This window comes from Symsagittifera roscoffensis, chromosome 4, assembly GCF_963678635.1.
Source record: "Symsagittifera roscoffensis chromosome 4, txSymRosc1.1, whole genome shotgun sequence".
Taxonomy (NCBI): Eukaryota; Metazoa; Xenacoelomorpha; order Acoela; family Convolutidae; genus Symsagittifera; species Symsagittifera roscoffensis.
Window position 1 is genome coordinate 24,366,798 of NC_087065.1, and position 17,998 is coordinate 24,384,795.

Here is a 17,998-nt window from a genome sequence, read left to right on the forward strand (position 1 = left end):
TTGATTTTCTTGAGTTTTTTTTATTTTCAGTTTTTAATTTGTCAGTTTTTAATTTTTTTGTTTGCTGTTTAATTTCGAGAAGTATTTTTTTTGAAAAATTGTATGAGCGTTCATGTTGTGATTATCTATTGTCAAGGACCTTCAAAGTCTTGTGAGACAATATTCATAGTATTGATGTCTTTTCATGTTTTCCGTTAGCTATGGCTTTAAAAACTACCCTTAAGTTTTCCAAAAGATTAGTATGAGCTTAGTGTTTTGAGCTAATTCTTAAAATAAAAACAAATAAATTCATTGATTATATTTCTACTTGTCTGGAATGCGTCAAAAGGAAATGCCAATTTACAAGTTGAGTTTATGTACAATAAGTTTAATGAGAATCAGCTTCAAGCTGCTCCATTATCTTCTGCCGTCCTTTTAATTAGTTTTTTGTCAACTTGTATGTTTTGTAGCGGCCTCTGAAATTTATGGCTTGTCTCAAAATTATCTAATTTTGCTCTGTTATGTCAATAAAAACAGCTTTCATTGCTCGTTGCGAGTCTTTTGCTCGTAACCGTTTCGTTCATGTGATAATTTGATTGTTCAATTGTCGATGTAGGTCGACGATTAAAAGTTCACGACTTTTTGGGGGTCTTTGTAGTCATTGCGTATGAATCATGAATTACTTCAAGATCCTAAAGTAAACTCGCTTTGATGAGGTTCATTGGAACTCCTGGAAGTGTCCAAGAGGTTCTCGAGCTTTGATAAATTTCAGTTCTCTTGTCACCATCGCTTTCCAATCTACGTCACTGGAGTCGAAAAGGGACGCTTTGATCCAGTCTTGTTTCGTTAGTGTCACTCGTGTAGATTTCAGTGCAGTACCTTTAATAGGATCCAGGGTCTTAGCCAAAGTGAGTTCAAGGTCTGGGCTCTGGTCCAGTCTTTGTTTAAGCAGTGTGGATAGTTTGAGGTCGGTGGTGTAAAGTTCGAATGCGAGGTCTGTGACCATGGCTTTGAGAGGTAAGGGTGCTGATAGAATGTCCATTTGACCAGAGGTGGTTGCGCTCTCAGGGATAAATTGGTTTGGCTCGATTCTGAAAACAAAGAAAACATGATTATTTCGATGATCTATATTGAACAAAAATCAATTTAAGATGTGAGCTACCATTTCGTAAAACTTTGAGGCATCTGTGGCAATTTTAGTCATTGTTAAGATGACAGTGAAAGACAAAAGATGTTTTTTCCAAGTGTGCCGATTTTAATGACCAGTTATTGAAATTTTATGTTCAATTTTTCCGAGACTGAGTTTTTCAGTTAAGTTTTTTTTTGTGATAATTTTAGTTGGTGGTATCTGGTTACCTGCTGACGACCAGTTTGGTCCATCTCTTGTAGTTGTAGAAAGTGACTCCCTTCTGGTTGACCACTTTGTGCATCAGACAGCCACGCTTCAATTTACTCTGCAATCAAAACAAAAACACCTGTCAAGTTTTTTTTATAAGTTACAGTAGAACGATTTACTGGTCACCAAGGTTTAGTTTATAATACTTGCAAGTTTAATTAGTTCTTTGTTTAAATACTATTTTTCTATTTTTTTTTTCATTTCTTTCGTGGAAACCTGGAAAATGGCTTTCAGTAATGTTAAGTTCTTTGTAAATGGGTGAAATACATAAGGTGAAGATGTTTTGTATCGAAATATTTACCAAGTAGACTGATCCTTTCTTATTCTGGCAGATGTATCTGTTAGTCCTGTACATGGAGCGGATAATCCACGCGTCACTGGGATAGGACTCATCAACGCCACTTGCGGGAGTCATCTCAAATAGCGCTGAAACCAAAAAAAAAATAGAAAAATAAATATATACTTTTTACGGTTTTTTTTGTAGTTTGTAAGATTTTTTTTTGTAGTTTGATGCTTGTTTCCAGTTGTGTTCAACATAATATTGTTAGTCTGTAAAAGGTAAATGCAACATACATCTTATTGATTGGCTCTGGTCCGATAAAACTATTTTGTTGCTGCCTTCTCTGATAGTAACGAATAATCCAGTATCCACATCGTGCATTTGAACAATTTGGTCAAGTCCTATCACTCGATATGAATCTTCAGTCGGGTATTTACTCTCCTTTGTCGCTTTGTTCTGTACGTTCATTTGTTTTGGCATTTCATCGCTGTCTCGTTTCAGGGCTGGGGCTCTGATGGTGAATGCATTTGATACTGTGAAGAGGTATAAGTGAAGTATTTCTACGATTATGATTCGGAATATGATTGAATTTGAAGTCATTTGGTGTGAGTTTGGACAATTTTCCCTCAGTCTTACTGACGACTGGAAATGATTGGATTCTTTATGGTTTAATTGGGCTTTTTGGCGACTGTCTGGCAGAAGTGTAGTTTGTGTTTATAATAGATTCTGGACAAGGTTGGGTGATTGATCCAGATCTTACGACGCTTCATTTGCGCTCACCTGTCCTGACTTTGCAATCAATGGCTGCAATTATACAATTTGAGGGTAAACTAGATATGAATTGTAAAGATGCTCCAGTGCATAGTACGATATAAATGAGTGGTACAATGGTAATTAGCTAGGTATACGCTTTTGGATGTAATTGCTTTTTGGCTCCAACTTGAATTTAATTATGGGCGTTGAATGATAGATTCCAAAACTATGTTTCGCCTCACCTGTCGTTGTTTTCGCGAATCATCTTCAAACTTTTGCAAGCATGTCTAAACGAATCAAGTAAATATGTCTTTTGATGTCTTGGATAATCCAATATGATTGTTTTTACTATGACCATGTTAAATTGATCAATCGGTTAAATAATAAACTAGATTTGTTACTAATTCGTGCTAAATCAACAACCAAATAGTTAGCAGCTCTAATACAGGTCGACAAAAATAATCAACTTGTCAGGTAAAATATGTGTAAAAACCTTGTGCCTGAAACTCCAAAGAGATGTTAACCGCGAGGTCGATCAAACATCGAACCCCGATTTGAGTTGAATTCGAGTTTGATTCAAACTATGATGGGATTAACTTGAATGAAACTTCTTGATCGTATCGAAATGTCAGATATCACAAGGGGTTGTCTCAATACTTCAGTGAAATAATCTTCTCGACGAGCAAGATGAAAATTTTCTGTCTAAATGGAGCTTAAGTAAAGTGCAAAACTGTCACTAACGCGTCGAATTACCGTTAGTTTTAGTATGAGTTTGATTATAAAACTATGAACAGATTCTCCAATGACAAAGGGTCAAGCGAAGAAAAAATGGTTAATAAAGTTCAAGTTAATTGGTAAATGATCTAGGGTGAAAATTGTAATCTTCAGATCTGTAAACTTTCAAATATTCAAGTGTACAAAAGTATCTGTGAAGTCCTGTCTAAAAATTTGACCGAATTAAATAAAGCTTAATAGTTGTTGACAAAGTAATCGCGGAAGGATTCAAATTTATGAAAGTGAATTATTTAAAGAGATTTCGATGTTTTTTGATGATGCTTTTATATATTAATTCCATGTTCTCTCTGCAAGCTGACAAGATGATAAAAGAATTTTTTTGCAATTGAGTAGAAAAAATTTTGTTACTCATTTTTTGATGTAAATGTGAGGAAAAGAAATCTTTGCGTAATATCCCCTTTAAAGGAAACACGTGTTTCCTAGGCTCACTAAATTGGGAAGTGGCTAAACAAATTTACTCCCAACACTTTTGACTGTTCTCTTATTGAGCAACAATTGCAATTTATTCAATTTAAGCAGTTTAGAATGATCGTATTTGAGTTTGAAAAAAAACTACTTAAACTGAAAAAGAATGGAAATTTTTATCGTGCTGTTTGAAAAGAAATGCCAACGTCCTTTGGAGCAAGTAAATAGAACAGAACCATTAGGCGGAGTTTTTTTCTTTGGATGGCGACTTTTCCGATTAATGTTAATTGATTTCGTCTGTGTAACGGTTTTGTAACAGTAAGCAATCGGATAGCTGATTTATTCCCCAGAGGTAGTGCGTGTGTGTGGGTACGAAATATGAAAAGAATGCAAATTAGGTAATTGATTGCCCCCAGACCGGAATGATTCACATTTGATAATTCGCCCACAAGACGAGATCAAATAAAAGGGATTTAAAATACAGATGCTAGTCGGAGTTCTGACGTCCGTTCAACCAAATAAACAAAAAAGGCTTTGGTCTGACTTTGCACTAGGATGAAAATTTGTTAGTGATTTGTTGATGGTGTAGATTTGTCTATATAGCTCTCGTGAAATGTGTAAATATCTTTTTATACAGCATGTACTAAGCCCACCTAGTGATAGGCGTTCAGAAGTGACATTGTCGGCTGCTGCGAATTGTCACACCAATGACATTGTTTTCTTGTAGTTTTTTTTGTATAAGTTCTTTCAGAAAAGCTTACCGAACGTGTTTTTTTTTGTATTGTGAACTAAGTAACCGAAATTTTTGGCTTCCAACTGTGAAAATATTGCATGTGAGGAATACCGCTGTGTAAACTCCTCTTTCAAGTTGTCACCACTGAATTGTTTACGTCTGAAATTTTTCGATATCGTTCTTTTGAACATGACATAAAAACGTGTTATGATGAAGTCATTTTTCTGAAACATGTTAAATTAATAGTAAAATAGTAATAGTTAAAGTAAAATCCGCGCAAAATAAGAAACCTGAGATCGATGTCTGTTGTTGTTTATAGCTGCATTTGCAGATGTTGGTCCGAAGTTGAGTCATGGTGTGAGTGAGGCATGGCGTGGATACTGCTGCATACAGGCAGACATTCGTACTTGGGTATCCAAGATCAATGTCTGATATGTTCTAGTCTAAAATCGATGTTTCAATTTTCTGTCTTCATTCAGTTTGTGAGGCGGTACTACATCTTCTGGTTTTCAGATTTGTGATCGCTTATATTGACTATGTCTTCCTCTCGTCAAGTTGGAGCTGCAGCCTCAAACTCAAAAGGGTCGCCAGCTGCCAAATCTTCTGCCCCCGCCCACTACCCGCTTTTTACCCCTAGTGGAATGCTTGCCCGACTCAGCGAAAGAGTCGAAAGAACTGTTGCCTCTCTTGACAAACAGGCTTCGTCTGGGAATGTTTTAAGCTCTGCTTTTTACTCAATTGTTTTGGGACTGCCTTTGAAAATGTGCAGATTTGTTTTATTTGGACTGGGAAGCGCTTTAGGAGTGAAGCAGCGAGCTATTGTGAACGTGCAGCGCAAGTATAAAACCCGACGATCAGCGGGACGAAAGTCGAAGAATGGAGATAAAACATTGGAAGGCGATGACTTGAACGTAACGCCCGAAGATGGAGTCAAATTTGACTTCGGAAACTCGCCCAATGCGGCTAGACAGTTGAGCGGAATTTCGCCTAGTAAGCGGCCGATGCTGTCTTCCCAGAGTGATGCTGATTATGACGATGAGAGTTCATGTGAAGAGGATTCGGAACAAGACGAGATAGTAAGTGGCAAAGGATGTCTACAATTTTTTAGAAGAGAACGTGATTTGCAAAGTTTCTGTTTAACCGACATGTTTGGTAGTGGGCTTAGGTGGGGATATGGGCGCTCCCCTCTTAGTAGGTCGAAATACTTGCCTACCAAAGGTCTCCCATATGAAACTCTTTTTCATTAGTGCCCTTTTGGTACTATTTTGGGGCTACCAACCCTGAATTTTTTTCTACAGACGCGTTTGGCGCAAATACCTGATGGTTTTAAAAGGGAAAAACACGCCACGGAAAAATGCGATTTTTTGTCAAAACTTATACGAATTTTTTTCTTCACATCCTTCATTTTTCGATCCCTGCCGGTGTTCGCCGATTTTTCGAAGATAGAATCTATGTTCAATTTGGTTTCCGTTCATGTAGATTGACCATGTGAATCTCTTGAACCAAAGTGATGAATGCTACAAGTCGGAGGATGACTCGGACTTTGTTCCTCCATCTGAGTCTGAAGAGAAACTTGATATAGACGAAGATATCGAAGTTAACTCCTCTTGCGAGTCGGAACCTCCTTGTGAACAAGTGCCTCAACAGTCGCCATGTTTGACTGATCACTCAGTAGTGGAATTGACTTTTGACGAGAAGGATTCGGACGCATCGTTGCGAGTCGCTGAGTTGAGAGAGAACCACGAGGTTACAGGCATGACGAAAAACAATCATCAAGAGTCCTCTGGTAAAGTTGAACAAGAGAGTTTGGATGGTGAAATGCCTTTGAAGTCGACCGAAAACATTGGTGATGTTGATTTGAATGCTAATGATCTCGCAAAGCATAAAATTCCTGAAGTCGAACAATTGGATCAAGAAAATGCGCCGCAACATGCTTGAAAGTTGTTTGTCGTGTAATTGAAACGTGACGTACGGTTTAGTGAGTTTTGATTGAATTTGCTTAATGTAGTAAAAAGGTTGAACATGTGCTTTTTTTAATTACTAAGTGCAATTGATGTTGATAGTAGTAAATCTGTAATTACCCATTCCAAAATTTGATGCGCCAAAGTGATATGGTTGACTTGAACTTGAATTTGAATTTTACTTTTGATTCAAACATTTCAGGGTTTAAGTAGAATTTTGGCAGTTTTATCAGGCAATTATAAAAAAGATTGAATGAAGGGTTATTGAACAATAACAAATTAAAGTGTTATTGAACGTAGTGAATTTTCTTAGAAGTGGATCACGTGCACTTCCTGATATAACGAGAGAGGTAAATTATCAATTGGCAGAAACTTCTAGTAATTTAGGTTTTTGGATGCAAAAATCCAGGTTAAGACTTTTCTTTGCCACTTTTCTTCTATTTTAGGTCTCCTTTATTTGACTTCCATAGCTCTGAACCGTAGCTGATAATTGGTAACACGTAGCAGATGCAAGCACATTTCCGGATGACCAAAGTGGTCCTGGCTAGGTTTCGTTTAAGTGTAAGTGCATGGTTAATTTTTTCGGCTCTTCTTTGCATCAGCAGTCCATGATAAGTTTTCAGAAACTAGGACTCCTAGGTCTTTCATTACTTGAGCTCTTTCGAACATGTATTTGGGAAGTGACACGATCGAGTAGCCTTTGATGGCTTTAAGTTTACTTTTTGTTAGATTTTTTTGACATGAAATTATCTCGTCAATGTTCAGTTTAATGGGGTTGTCGCAAATGATTTTAAAATCGTCCGCACAGCCAAAGTTTGGTGACATGATGTTGTCCGTTAAGTCGTTCATGTGTACCAGGAACAAGATGGGCACCAGCAGTGATCCCTGTGGTTATCCACTGAACACAGATAGTTTTTTGATTGATTCTGACCGTTTTCTTCCGGTGTTCTCGGTAACTCTGTATTAAATTGAGACAGTTGCGCCCAATGCCAAAATTTGAATTTTTCTAGAAGTAGTTGATGTGATAATTTGTCGAAGGGTTCCTGGAAATTGACATACAAAGCGGTCAGATTTGAGCAATATGGTGAATTAAGTTCAGTAAAAATATGATGTAGATGTTCGATAAGGTTAGAGGTCGTTGATCTTTTTGATCTGAATCCCTGTTGGTGTGGGGAAAGCCTTGGAGAATTGAATGCGATATTTTATTGTTGATAAGTTTTTCTAACTGCTGAGAGATCGCACACAATAGACTGTTTGGTCTGACGTTAGAATTTTTTTGCTTCTCACCTTCCTTAACAAGTGGCACTAGAACACCAATTCTCCATTTAAGTAGAAAAACAGTTTTGTTTGCGATTAGAATGAAAATCACGAGATTAGGTATCGATTCGGCAAGCTTTTTAGACGAGCGTTGCTGATGTCAAGTCCTTTAGCGTGGTTTATACTTAGATTAAGATTTGCCGTTTTTGTTTTTTGAAGAGGGAATTGAATACATCTCAACTTTGGTTCCATATGGTGGTTCATCTGTGCAGTAGTTTTTTGAGAAGACAGATCTTTTTTTTCATTAGCCCACGTTGGTCGGGTTGGGCCCGTCTGTCTCCAGGCTAAGGAACTTCGCAACTTCCACCGGCCTAAGCCACAGGTCTGTGGGAGTGAGTGGGGAGGGATTCTTGGGGCAGTTAAAAATGTGGCATTTAGTGTGGGGTGCTAGGTGACAGTCCGGGCATAGTGGGGAAACTTTGTTGTCTAGTCGGGAGAGATATGTGTTTAAAAGTCGACTGGAACCAGACCGGAGTTAGGAGAGTTTGCAGCGGGTAGTTCTGGGGAGAGATTTTTCTGTGGGGTCGACCTTAGGGGGCGGTATACAAATTACTTTAGAGGGAGGGATTTCTGCGAGGAACTTAGTTACTAGATTTGTGTGGTTGTGTTTTAAAATGGACTTGTGGTGGTGAAAGATGGGTTGTTCTGGGTTGTTAAGATTGAGTGAAGGGTTAAGATTGGTTAAAACGGAGTCAATATCTTCTTTATAAGCGCTTAAAATTGATTGTCGAACTCGACGTGGAGGTGTGGGGTGTGAGTGGTAGAAATTATTTGGGTGATGGGAGCGGCATGACGAGATAAAAAAATTGAGAGGTTAAAAGAGTGTGATGATTTGGAACATTGCCGATCTCGACCACTGTGCAGGTGGGCAGTGGAACCCATGAGCCTTGAGCCGGTAATAACTCTGAGGGCTTGATTTTGGGTAACTTGCAGGTGGTTAATGGAAGTTTTGCTGGCGGCATGTGACCAGGCAGGGGAGGCATAATCTAAAATGGGGCATTCTAAGGCTTAGTAAGTTAAGGGGAGCATTTTTTTTGTCTGTCCCCAAGAGGATCCTGCCAACGCTTTCAGGACACCTATCCTGCGGCGGGCCTTGTCGGCGGATCTTTTACAGTGTGCAGCAAAGCATAAGGTTGGGTCAAAAGTAACCCCTAAAATTTTTGGGTTTTTGTTAAGAGGGAGTGGCTCGTTGTTTAAAAGTACACCGTGTGTTTTGTTAAAATCTTTATTGTATGAAGAAAAAAAGGGTAACTGATCCTTTGGAGGACGCGAAAAATAACTTCCTGGACGTGAAAAAATTGAAAAGATGATGAAGGTAATCATTCAACGATCGAGATGCTGCCTCTACATCAGGGCATTGGGAAAAGGGATGGAAATCGTCGGCGTTAGATGTGAGACGAACATTATAGGGGGGTGTGGGGGCGTCATGGACGTAAAAAATAAAAAGAGTGGGCGAAAGAACAGAGCCCTGGGCCCTTGTGAGGGGATTCTTGGTTTATAAAAAGTGTGGTGCTTGCTTGTCAGCCGTTCAAGTAGTTACTCAGCCAACGAACAATACCTCTCGGGGCGGTGTGTCATGAATTAGTTCCACGAGAGTACGATGACACACCATGTCAAAAGCCTTCGAGAGGTCAAGCGTTGCGAGAACGGTGCGGGAGGGGGGGGGGGGCGATTTTGATTAAAACCGTCTGTGACAAAAAATTCTACTGCGGAAAGCGCAGTAGTGGTAGAGTGGAAAGGACGAAAACCATGTTGATGTGTGGCGGTAGGGAGATACTTTGTTAAAGAAGGATGAATAAGCCTTTTTAAAACTTTAACAGCGGGGTAGAGTAAAGAGATGGGCCTATAAGAAGTGGATCATTTTTGGTTCTTTTCGGGTTTGGGTAGGGGGATTATCTTAAAATTTTTCCACATTTGAGGGATATTATTTTCAGACAGCGACATTATAAAAAGAAGGGTTAAATATTCAAGAGCTAGGGGTCCCAGGTGTTTTAAGTGGAAGTTGCAAGGGCCATCCTGACCAAGTGCTCGCGAGGGTTTGCTGTCCGCTATGGCTTGTTTAGTTTGTAGGGGGACGAAAGTGGGGTTATCTAACAAGGTGAGCTTGGCTATTTTGCGCCTGGTTTTCCGGAGTAGCTTATCTGACCCATGCATCCTGGCATTTGTGAATTGTTTATTAAAAGCCTTAGCTATGTCCGTGTCTGAAGAGATTGTTTTTGATTCAAATTAAATAGGGTGCATTCCTACCACATGCCTGAATCCGTTTAGGGAGCGTACAACTTTCCAGAACTTTCTCGCGCCATTGCGGTAATCACAGGTCTGGAGGAATTTACGCCATTTGTTTCTCTTGTCCTTCGCTGTCTGATTGAGGAGTTGGGAGTTCAATTGGGAAGGAGTGAAACGAGAGTGCTGTGTAGGTTCCATGGGCTGATTGTTGTGGCGACCGAGATCTCTTTCAGCAGCAAGAAAGGCTGACTCTGGAGAAAGTCGGGGTGTAATGGCAGTGGCGCCCAGCGGGGATGTGGTGGCGTGCTGCCCTCAGTACCAGATCCCGAAAGAATTTCTCCCCGGCCGTAACTGAAGAAGGAAACCTCGAGGCAAGGCAACCCGACTCAATCTCCTCGGTAGATTGCCGCCAATCAGCTTTGAGGAAGTTAATGAAAGTCTTTCTCGGAGAAAAGTGTACGATATTTTCTAGAGGTAATTCGATAAGTATGGGGAGGTGGTCGGAGCCTAGAGATTTAATTGGGGTCCAGGACGAAGAAAGTAAAAGGTTCTGCGATGCTAGGGAGATGTCAGGTGAGGAGAAATATGCATCAGAGGATAAAGAATTAAAAGTACTCTAGTTTGGTTATCATTCAGGGGGGCGTAAGTGGATAAAGTAATTTCATTGAGAGTAATTGACCACGTTGATCTTCTTCTAAGTTAGAATTCCAGAGGGAAGAGCGGGCTTTTGCATCCCCAAGTACAAGAGCGTCGCCTGGAACCAGGAGATCAGTAAGGGACGCAGTATAACTGGGGGGACAACTAGATCTAGGGGGGGATATAAAAATTACTAATACGAAGTTTCGACGTACCGGCTACAACTGATATACACATAGCCTCTTGTGTACCGTCGGTATTTAAACTTACTTCTTCGTATTGTATGGATTCATGTATTGCAATGAGGAGGCCTCCACCCTCTTTGGGCCTGTCTTTTCGAATAATTGCGAATAAGGGACCTAGTGAGGGGTTACGGCTTTGTTTCTTGAGCTTGGTTTCTTGGAATAGGGCTAGGTGTATTTCATTCTGGGCTAGGAATGCTGCAATTTCAGGAGCTTTTCCAGATATTCCATTACTATTAAACTGGAGGATTATAAGGATGCCGTTTGATTGTTTGGTTTGGGAATTGGTTGAGAAGGGGCTGTGGGCAAGGATTGGTTTGTGGGAATTGTTACTTGGTAAGAGGGTGTGGATGTGGCTTCGGTTCCGGGGGGAGGTAAAATGAAAGTAGAAGTGCAAAGAGGGCAGTAAAAATCTGTTATGTTCTTTTAAAAATTTGAGGCGACTGCATTTGAAATGTATCCAGCCACATATGTGGCACCAGACACTGGCTTGGTTTCTACTAATGTTTAGGTTACAGGGTGAACATTTGTAGGGACCGGGGTTAGGGTTAATGCCGGATCTTAGGAGTAGGGTGAGTTTGAGCAGACGGAGCAGCCTGGCCGGCTTCAGACGCTCCGTAACCGAAAACGCGGAGACTTCTGAGTTTTCCCCGACCCATGGGATGGGGAGCTTGACGCTATTTTCAACCTGGCAATCCAGGATGTCGGGTCCACCACTTGAAGGCGGCGTCGTCTGGACCCTGAGAAGACAGATCGAAAGTAGTTATTGAATAGCTCAGCTTTATCTAGATCGGGTTTTGAAACCTCTTGCTCAAGGCAGAGTTCCGAAGGGACGCCGTTTGCCTTTGATATAGATTTAAGGTACCTCTGTGTTTTCGACAATCTGCCTACCTTGAACGGTTTTGTTTCGTGGATTTTCTGATCATTTTGAAGAGATAATATTAGGTTTGTTTGTGCTTTTTCTCTTTATTTTTCGAGCCTGGATTAGTTTTGGATCTATTTTATTTCTGCAGGGTGTTGATTTTCTGAACGGAGTTGAGGATTCGCTCCCTTGAGCTCTGCGAATTTTTCAGTATCGTGAGTTGCGCCTGCAGAGTTCATTTTTAAAATTTCGTGCTTGGTTTTTCTTGTTCTTTATTTCCTAATTTGGAGACTTAAAAAACACCGCATGAGTCATGGTCAGAACAACGATATGCAGGAAATAAGAACTTAAGTCTCCCAAATTGAGCAGAAAGTTTTACCATTATAATTTTTAGGATTGTACCATGAATGCAATCAAAGGTAGTCTGGTATAGAGTTAATGCCAATGTTCAAGTGAGAGCTCATCTTTAGACTCTGCAATCTATTATAGAATTAAATGCGGGATTAACTATCTCGCCATGTTTAGGCTTTTTCAACGTATTTTTTTCGCATGTTTAACAAAAGACGTCTAGCGCGTTTAAGCTATATCGTATATTGCAATGGTTAAGATTTCTTGTTCGTTTTTCCAGTTTAATTTCAGTGTTTATTTCACCAAGTTTCAAATTAGCAACCGAATAGTGGGATGCTATCAGCGTTATCCCAGGTATTGCGATTCTGACCTCCATATATGAGTAATCAAATCCTTTTAGTTTACGAGACATAGCAATTTTCGAGATTTTTCAAATTTCTAGAAAACTTAATTTTAAAACATGAAATTTTCAACCCTGTACTTGGGTAGTGTCAGGGGTTGCGAATCTTGCCTCCAATTCTCGCTCCTCAAGTCCTTGTACTTTTCGAGATCTGACGTTTCTTAAGATTTTTTCAAAAATTTTAAAAGATTTTAGATGAAAAAAAAGTTCACAAAATTTGAAGTTTCCATCTCTTAAGTGAGGCATTGTCAGGGTTCTCTCAGGAGTTGCAATCTTGGCCTCCAAATATGAGGGCTCAAAAACTTTTAGTTTTTCAGATAAGATTTTTAAATGATTTTTTCAAAAATTTCTAGAAAACTAATTTTTTTTTCTTAAAAGCCAGTGTTCTCAGGTTCTTAGGGGTTGCGGATCTTGCCTACAAATATGAGTGCTCAAATCTTGTTAGCTATCCAGATATGGCGTTTTTGTGATTTTTTTCAAAAATTAATTCCGAAAACTTAAATTAGAACTCTTTATTCACAATTCGAACTCTTTATTCACAATTCGAAATTCTTAACCCTATAGTTGGGGGCTGTCAGAGTAACTTCATAGGTTTCGGATCTTGCCTTCAAATATGACTGCTCAAATTTTGGTAATTTTCGAGATGTGAACTTTTTTCTGGTTTTCAAAAAATATATCTTGTTTTAGAAAGCTCAGTTTGAAGTTTCTCAAAATTTGAATTTCCCAACGCTGTAGTTGGGTATTGTAAGAGTACTCTCAGGAGTTGCAAGTCTTGCGTCCAAATGTGACTGCTCAGTTGCTTTCAGTTTTCGAGTTTTGACGTTTCCTAGTTCATTTTAACTTTTTTCAAAGGAATTAAGTATTCTTTCACAAAACTTCATGGCTTTTCAAGCATAACTCCACAAAACTTCTTGGTTTCTCAAAATTTTATTTAAAAAACTTGCATAAAAAATTTTGCAAATTTTGTAATTACGAACATTTTAATTGGGTGCTGTCAGGGAACACTAAAAGAATTCAGATCTTATTTCGACTATATGCAGTTTTGATGAGTTGTTAAAAATTCGAAGCACTGGAGGTGCGTTACACGCTAGTTTTCATTAAAGAGGCTTAGAAACTCATTTGAACCACCTGTTTACTGACTATGACTGGCCCGTTAAACTTGTGGTGTTATTGCTCTGTCCACTCTCGAAGAGTGGATAGGAGCCATGGATTAACGCGGTTTGTTTTGAACCGTTTTCCCAGCCAAATTTTCACTAGCTCTAGGAAAGCTCGTTGGGGGTCAAGTGTGGTATCCTGCTAAAATCCTGTTGGTCGTGATTTAGATTCTAAAAAATTTTCAAAAATCGTCGGTGTTGAGAAAAACTGGTATTAATATTTTTGATTGTCAGACTAAATTAGACGAAATTAACTGAAGCTGGCCGCATCTAGTTAATTCTACAAGTTGATAATTATTTTAGCGATCATTATTTTTCATTATTGCAGTTTTCCAGTTAATTTAGTCACTCTTCTCTAAAAATGACAGGAAGAAAACTGAAAATATGTCTTTGCTTTTGATTTTATTTCAAAATTCACTGTGGTCGGAACATTCAGTGCTATTTGCAACCGTCCATCCGTGTTTCTTAAGTATTACCATGACTCTGCGAGCACTGTAATAATAACTCAATCAGAGATATTTTTCAAACTTTCAGATGACCTTGTGGCAGGTCTCCGATTTTCTTGACAGAAACCAGAAGTAGAATTTAAAGAGCCCTAATCTTGAGTTTCACAAAGTAAGAATTATATATATTTTTGCGTGGGAAGGAGATTTGAGGAAGGTAGCGTTTCATGTCAAATTGGGACGACGAAGACTATGAACCCCCTGTGGTAGGGGCGGCGGGTGCGAAAGACGCGTGGGACGGAGAGGATGAAGATGTGAAGGATGCGTGGGATGCCGACTCCAGTGACGAGAAGGACTCGGCTGGACAGCCCGGAGGAGATGACGCCTCAAAACCTGTAAGGAATGAGGAGTAACAGTAAATTATTCTAAATAGATAAGTTAATCTGCTTAAGTGTCAAGGTTACGTAGACTCGAAAAACCTTAAATTTAATTAGATTTGAGTTCAAAAACAGCACCGACGTGTTGGAAAATTGTAACGCATAATTAGTTTTCCTTAAAGGTGAAGAAGAAGAAAACATTACAAGACAAAATCCGAGAGCGGGAGGAGAGGCAGCGTGAACTAATGCAGAAAAAAGCGGAAGCCGAGCGTATTTACACAGAAGCGGAGAAGCGACAAATGCAGGAAGAAAGTGATCTGCTAATTGCACAGGATGCGCTAGGGGTAGAGAATTTATCACTTGCACCGAATCAGGGCCTTTTGGAGAAATTCAACCCCCAAGGGTTAGAAGATTTTGTGGAATTCCGCTTCCAGTTGACCAATAAGCTGTTAAATTTTAAAGACTCCCCACACTTCTACCTGTTTGCAGAAGATCTTTTCCGAGAATTGGCTAGTGGTTTGAACTCAGAAGATACGAGAAAATTGAGCACTATGCTATTGGCAATGTCCAATGAGAAGGTAATTTGTAGACTTGTTACTGGTGGGGCGCAGCGTTACACTAAAAATCATTCGATTAATTTTTCCCATTGCCTGTTATGCTTTTGAAGCCAATTATTCACTAATCAGCTTTTTGGGGGCAAACGAAAAAAAAGCAAATATCCGAAAGCCATTTTTATTCTGCCAAAGATCCTCAATTTTTTGCTCTTGAATTTTACAGACATTTTATTATCTTCTTTTTGTCATATCGAATATTCGTGTTGCGGATGTTTGCAGTATCGGATTATTGTAGCAGCTTTTAAATGATGATGTTTGAATCGAATTTGAGCGTGCTTTGCGCATTGTTTACTAACAGATATTAATGGTGTTAAACACCATTTCACTGTATCTAAAAAGTTACCCAAGTGTTATCGGAATGCAAATCTTGAGAGATATATTGCAGGAAATCACATTATTCTTACTTTTTCTTGCAAGATTTGCATTCATTTTGTAAGATTTGCACCCATTTGCCAGAAATAAGCATAAGCAAGTTCTTCATTGTAATACAAAATTATTATTTTTTCTTTTTCTCCTCCTGCGAGATCTTACAAGTAATTTTTTGTTCGCCCAATTGCTATAGAAACGAGCCCAAGTGTCTTGCAAGATTTGCATTTGCCGAATTGATAAAGCAACTCTTGCGAGATTTTTACAAAATTTGCATTCGTTTGCAACAATCTTGCAGGATCTGCATTCCAAGTTCAGTGGGTAGTACGTCGGTTAGATTTTTTTGATGGGAAGTCAGCCGCTCGTGTCTTGTATTCGTTTTCCGAGCGGATCACAACTTTAGCTCACAATAACAAAAAAAAAGAAAAAAAGAGCGACATCTTAAAGACTAACATGTTTATAAAATATGTTGTTCAAATGAGAATGTTTTTTTTTTATTTATTCAAAACATAACATCCGAATCGTTTCAGTTAGTTTTCTGAGCTTAACTATAGCATATTTTCATCTGATAAATACCAAAATTGTGATTTGTGAATTTTCTGCCGGACGCGTTTTCATTATATTTTTTTTTAATTTTCGATATTTTTCGAGTAGAATGGTTACTTACTAAAAGTCATCAGGGAATTTTAACATTTGTTTCTATTTTTTTCCTGACACATGTTAAATAACTAATATGTTGTGTTTAAGGGTCCATCGAGCGCAATGGCTTAGGTGTTTTTTTCTTATTGTAATAATTGCTCTTAACTTAATTGATGTCCTTTCTCTAACATTCATAAGCCTTTGTTTCGATTTTTTTCTAGTTTACTCAATCTAAGCAACTAAAGGAAAAAGAATTGACGAAACTGATACATCAATTTCGTGATTTGCCTATGCTAAACAACAAGATCTTATTTTACTTATTCTGGTGAAATTTGAAAACAAGTGGATTCTAAATATATTGCACCTAAAAAGATTTGTTTTAGAGCGTTTTTTTCTGGTCTTTTCTGAGTTACACAGAATAAATGCTGATTTTAATCTTGAGGCGTCCTTGACAGGCTCACTGCCTTTCGATAATTGTTTAATATTTTGAAACGAATTAATGATTATTATTTATTATCTTACCTTGTTTTATCTTTAAATAGTTAATTGAAAGCGCTTTTTATGCCAACCATCTATTGATAGCATATCGATTCTTTCTGATTAACTTGAAAACTTGAAAATCAAGTTAAATAGTTTGTTGCTTTTCATCTCTTTACACTTGCGATAATTCATGACTTGCGGCAATCTGAGCAGAGAAAATAAATTTTTGCCGGTGGATTCAAATCATCAAAGAAAAAAATTCTTGCTCAGATGCAAGACTTAGGCCAACCGATATAAGAAGAAAATTTCTATTAAAAAAATGTGTGTCGCTGTAGCAAATAATAAGTAGTTTTTTAATCATATGCAAAAACTAAGGTTTGAATTTTTTCTCATGAGCTGCATTTTTTTTCTGCAGATTTGTTCCACTGTTAGATATGCACTTAAACAGGCGCACTAAAATGTAAAATCACGGCGATAAATAACAGATTACGAATGATATTTTGAGGTGAAAATTCGTGACAGTAGAATAAGTTGCAAGTAATGTTTCATGTGTGCTATACCACCCGTTCCTATTGTAATCGCAGAGGGGCAAGCGGGAGCTACTTACCAATGCCTTGTTTCACATTATCTGTTTACACTAGCGATCAGCAAGTGTTCATTGAAAGTGTTCACTTATTGGATGGCACTTTTGCTAAAATCACGTCTGTTCTCTGCTTTATTTTTTGCTAATGTTTGTGATGTATTAAGCGTGCTTAGCTGATTGGATAATGCATGAGACTCATAATCTTTAGGCTGCAAGATCGATTCCGAGACCTACCCGAGTTTTTACTAATTCGAGGTTTTTTCTATCTTTTTTATTGCATTTTAAAGAGCTGCTTTTTGTCGTGTTCTCGCTAGTTAACGAAGTGTCGACCAATCGTTATTATTAGATTTATACAAACAACAATACCATTAAGCTAGAAAAAAGCGATCTAGGCTAGCTATTTATGTTACAGGTGAAACGGGAAAAAGAGGGTAAGAAGGGGAAAAACAAGAGCAAAAAGCAGCTGAAACAGGTGGGAAATGCTATTAGTGAGTACAATGGATATGGCGATGATGAGCCTTTTGACGATCCTGTTGGCGATGAATTTGACGACTTCATTTAACTCATTTCACTTTTGCGGCGACCCTAGTAAATTACCGATATGCTCCATAGGGTCAAAGTTGAAAGCTATTTAAGTCTTGAGTCAGCGCGTAATAAAATTTATGTATTCATGCGTTGTTGCCGAGGCTTGAATAGGCAATAATCCTGAGTTATGTTTTACAGAAGAGCAAAAAATTGTCATCTAAGACGAGGTTTATGATTGAAGGCGCTACGATTATTAGGGTTTGGGATAATTTATGTCATATTACGTAATCAGTAAAATGTCAATTACAATTTTTTAATAAATGCTACACTGCTGTGCTGTTTGTTATGTTCGCTTTTCTAATGATGTACTTTTTTCAGAAATTTATTTGTGCCTAAATGAGGAAATATATTTTGGAGAATTAATTTTCTTTACCACTACACCTTGTTATTGAATTGTTTGCTTTACTGGTCGTCTGATCATAAA

At 38.4% G+C, this 17,998-nt stretch overlaps 3 protein-coding genes across 4 annotated transcripts; 2 read left to right on the plus strand and 1 right to left on the minus strand.

Moving 5' to 3' along the window:
* Positions 1-283: 283 nt before the first annotated feature.
* Positions 284-4,214, minus strand: LOC134844573 (uncharacterized). 2 transcript variants are annotated; one of them, XM_063861312.1, is made up of 5 exons: positions 2,651-4,214; positions 1,949-2,459; positions 1,677-1,801; positions 1,336-1,433; positions 284-1,070 (listed from the first exon to the last, which is right to left on the minus strand). In XM_063861312.1, the coding sequence occupies exons 2-5, from the start codon at positions 2,253-2,255 to the stop codon at positions 698-700; spliced, it is 903 nt and encodes a 300-aa protein (XP_063717382.1). In that variant the 5' UTR covers positions 2,256-2,459; positions 2,651-4,214; the 3' UTR covers positions 284-697. The 2 variants fall into 2 exon arrangements, with proteins under 2 accessions (XP_063717382.1, XP_063717381.1); XM_063861311.1 differs by having other exon boundaries at positions 1,949-4,214.
* Positions 4,215-4,858: 644 nt separating this feature from the next.
* Positions 4,859-6,483, plus strand: LOC134844428 (uncharacterized). Its single transcript, XM_063861097.1, has 2 exons — positions 4,859-5,417; positions 5,821-6,483. Exons 1-2 carry the CDS (start codon positions 4,878-4,880, stop codon positions 6,277-6,279), a joined length of 999 nt encoding a protein of 332 aa, XP_063717167.1. The 5' UTR covers positions 4,859-4,877; the 3' UTR covers positions 6,280-6,483.
* Positions 6,484-14,025: 7,542 nt separating this feature from the next.
* Positions 14,026-17,952, plus strand: LOC134843743 (eukaryotic translation initiation factor 3 subunit J-like). The gene is made up of 3 exons (XM_063860000.1): positions 14,026-14,325; positions 14,490-14,885; positions 17,402-17,952. Exons 1-3 carry the CDS (start codon positions 14,158-14,160, stop codon positions 17,549-17,551), a joined length of 714 nt encoding a protein of 237 aa, XP_063716070.1. The 5' UTR covers positions 14,026-14,157; the 3' UTR covers positions 17,552-17,952.
* The last annotated feature ends 46 nt before the right edge of the window (positions 17,953-17,998 follow it).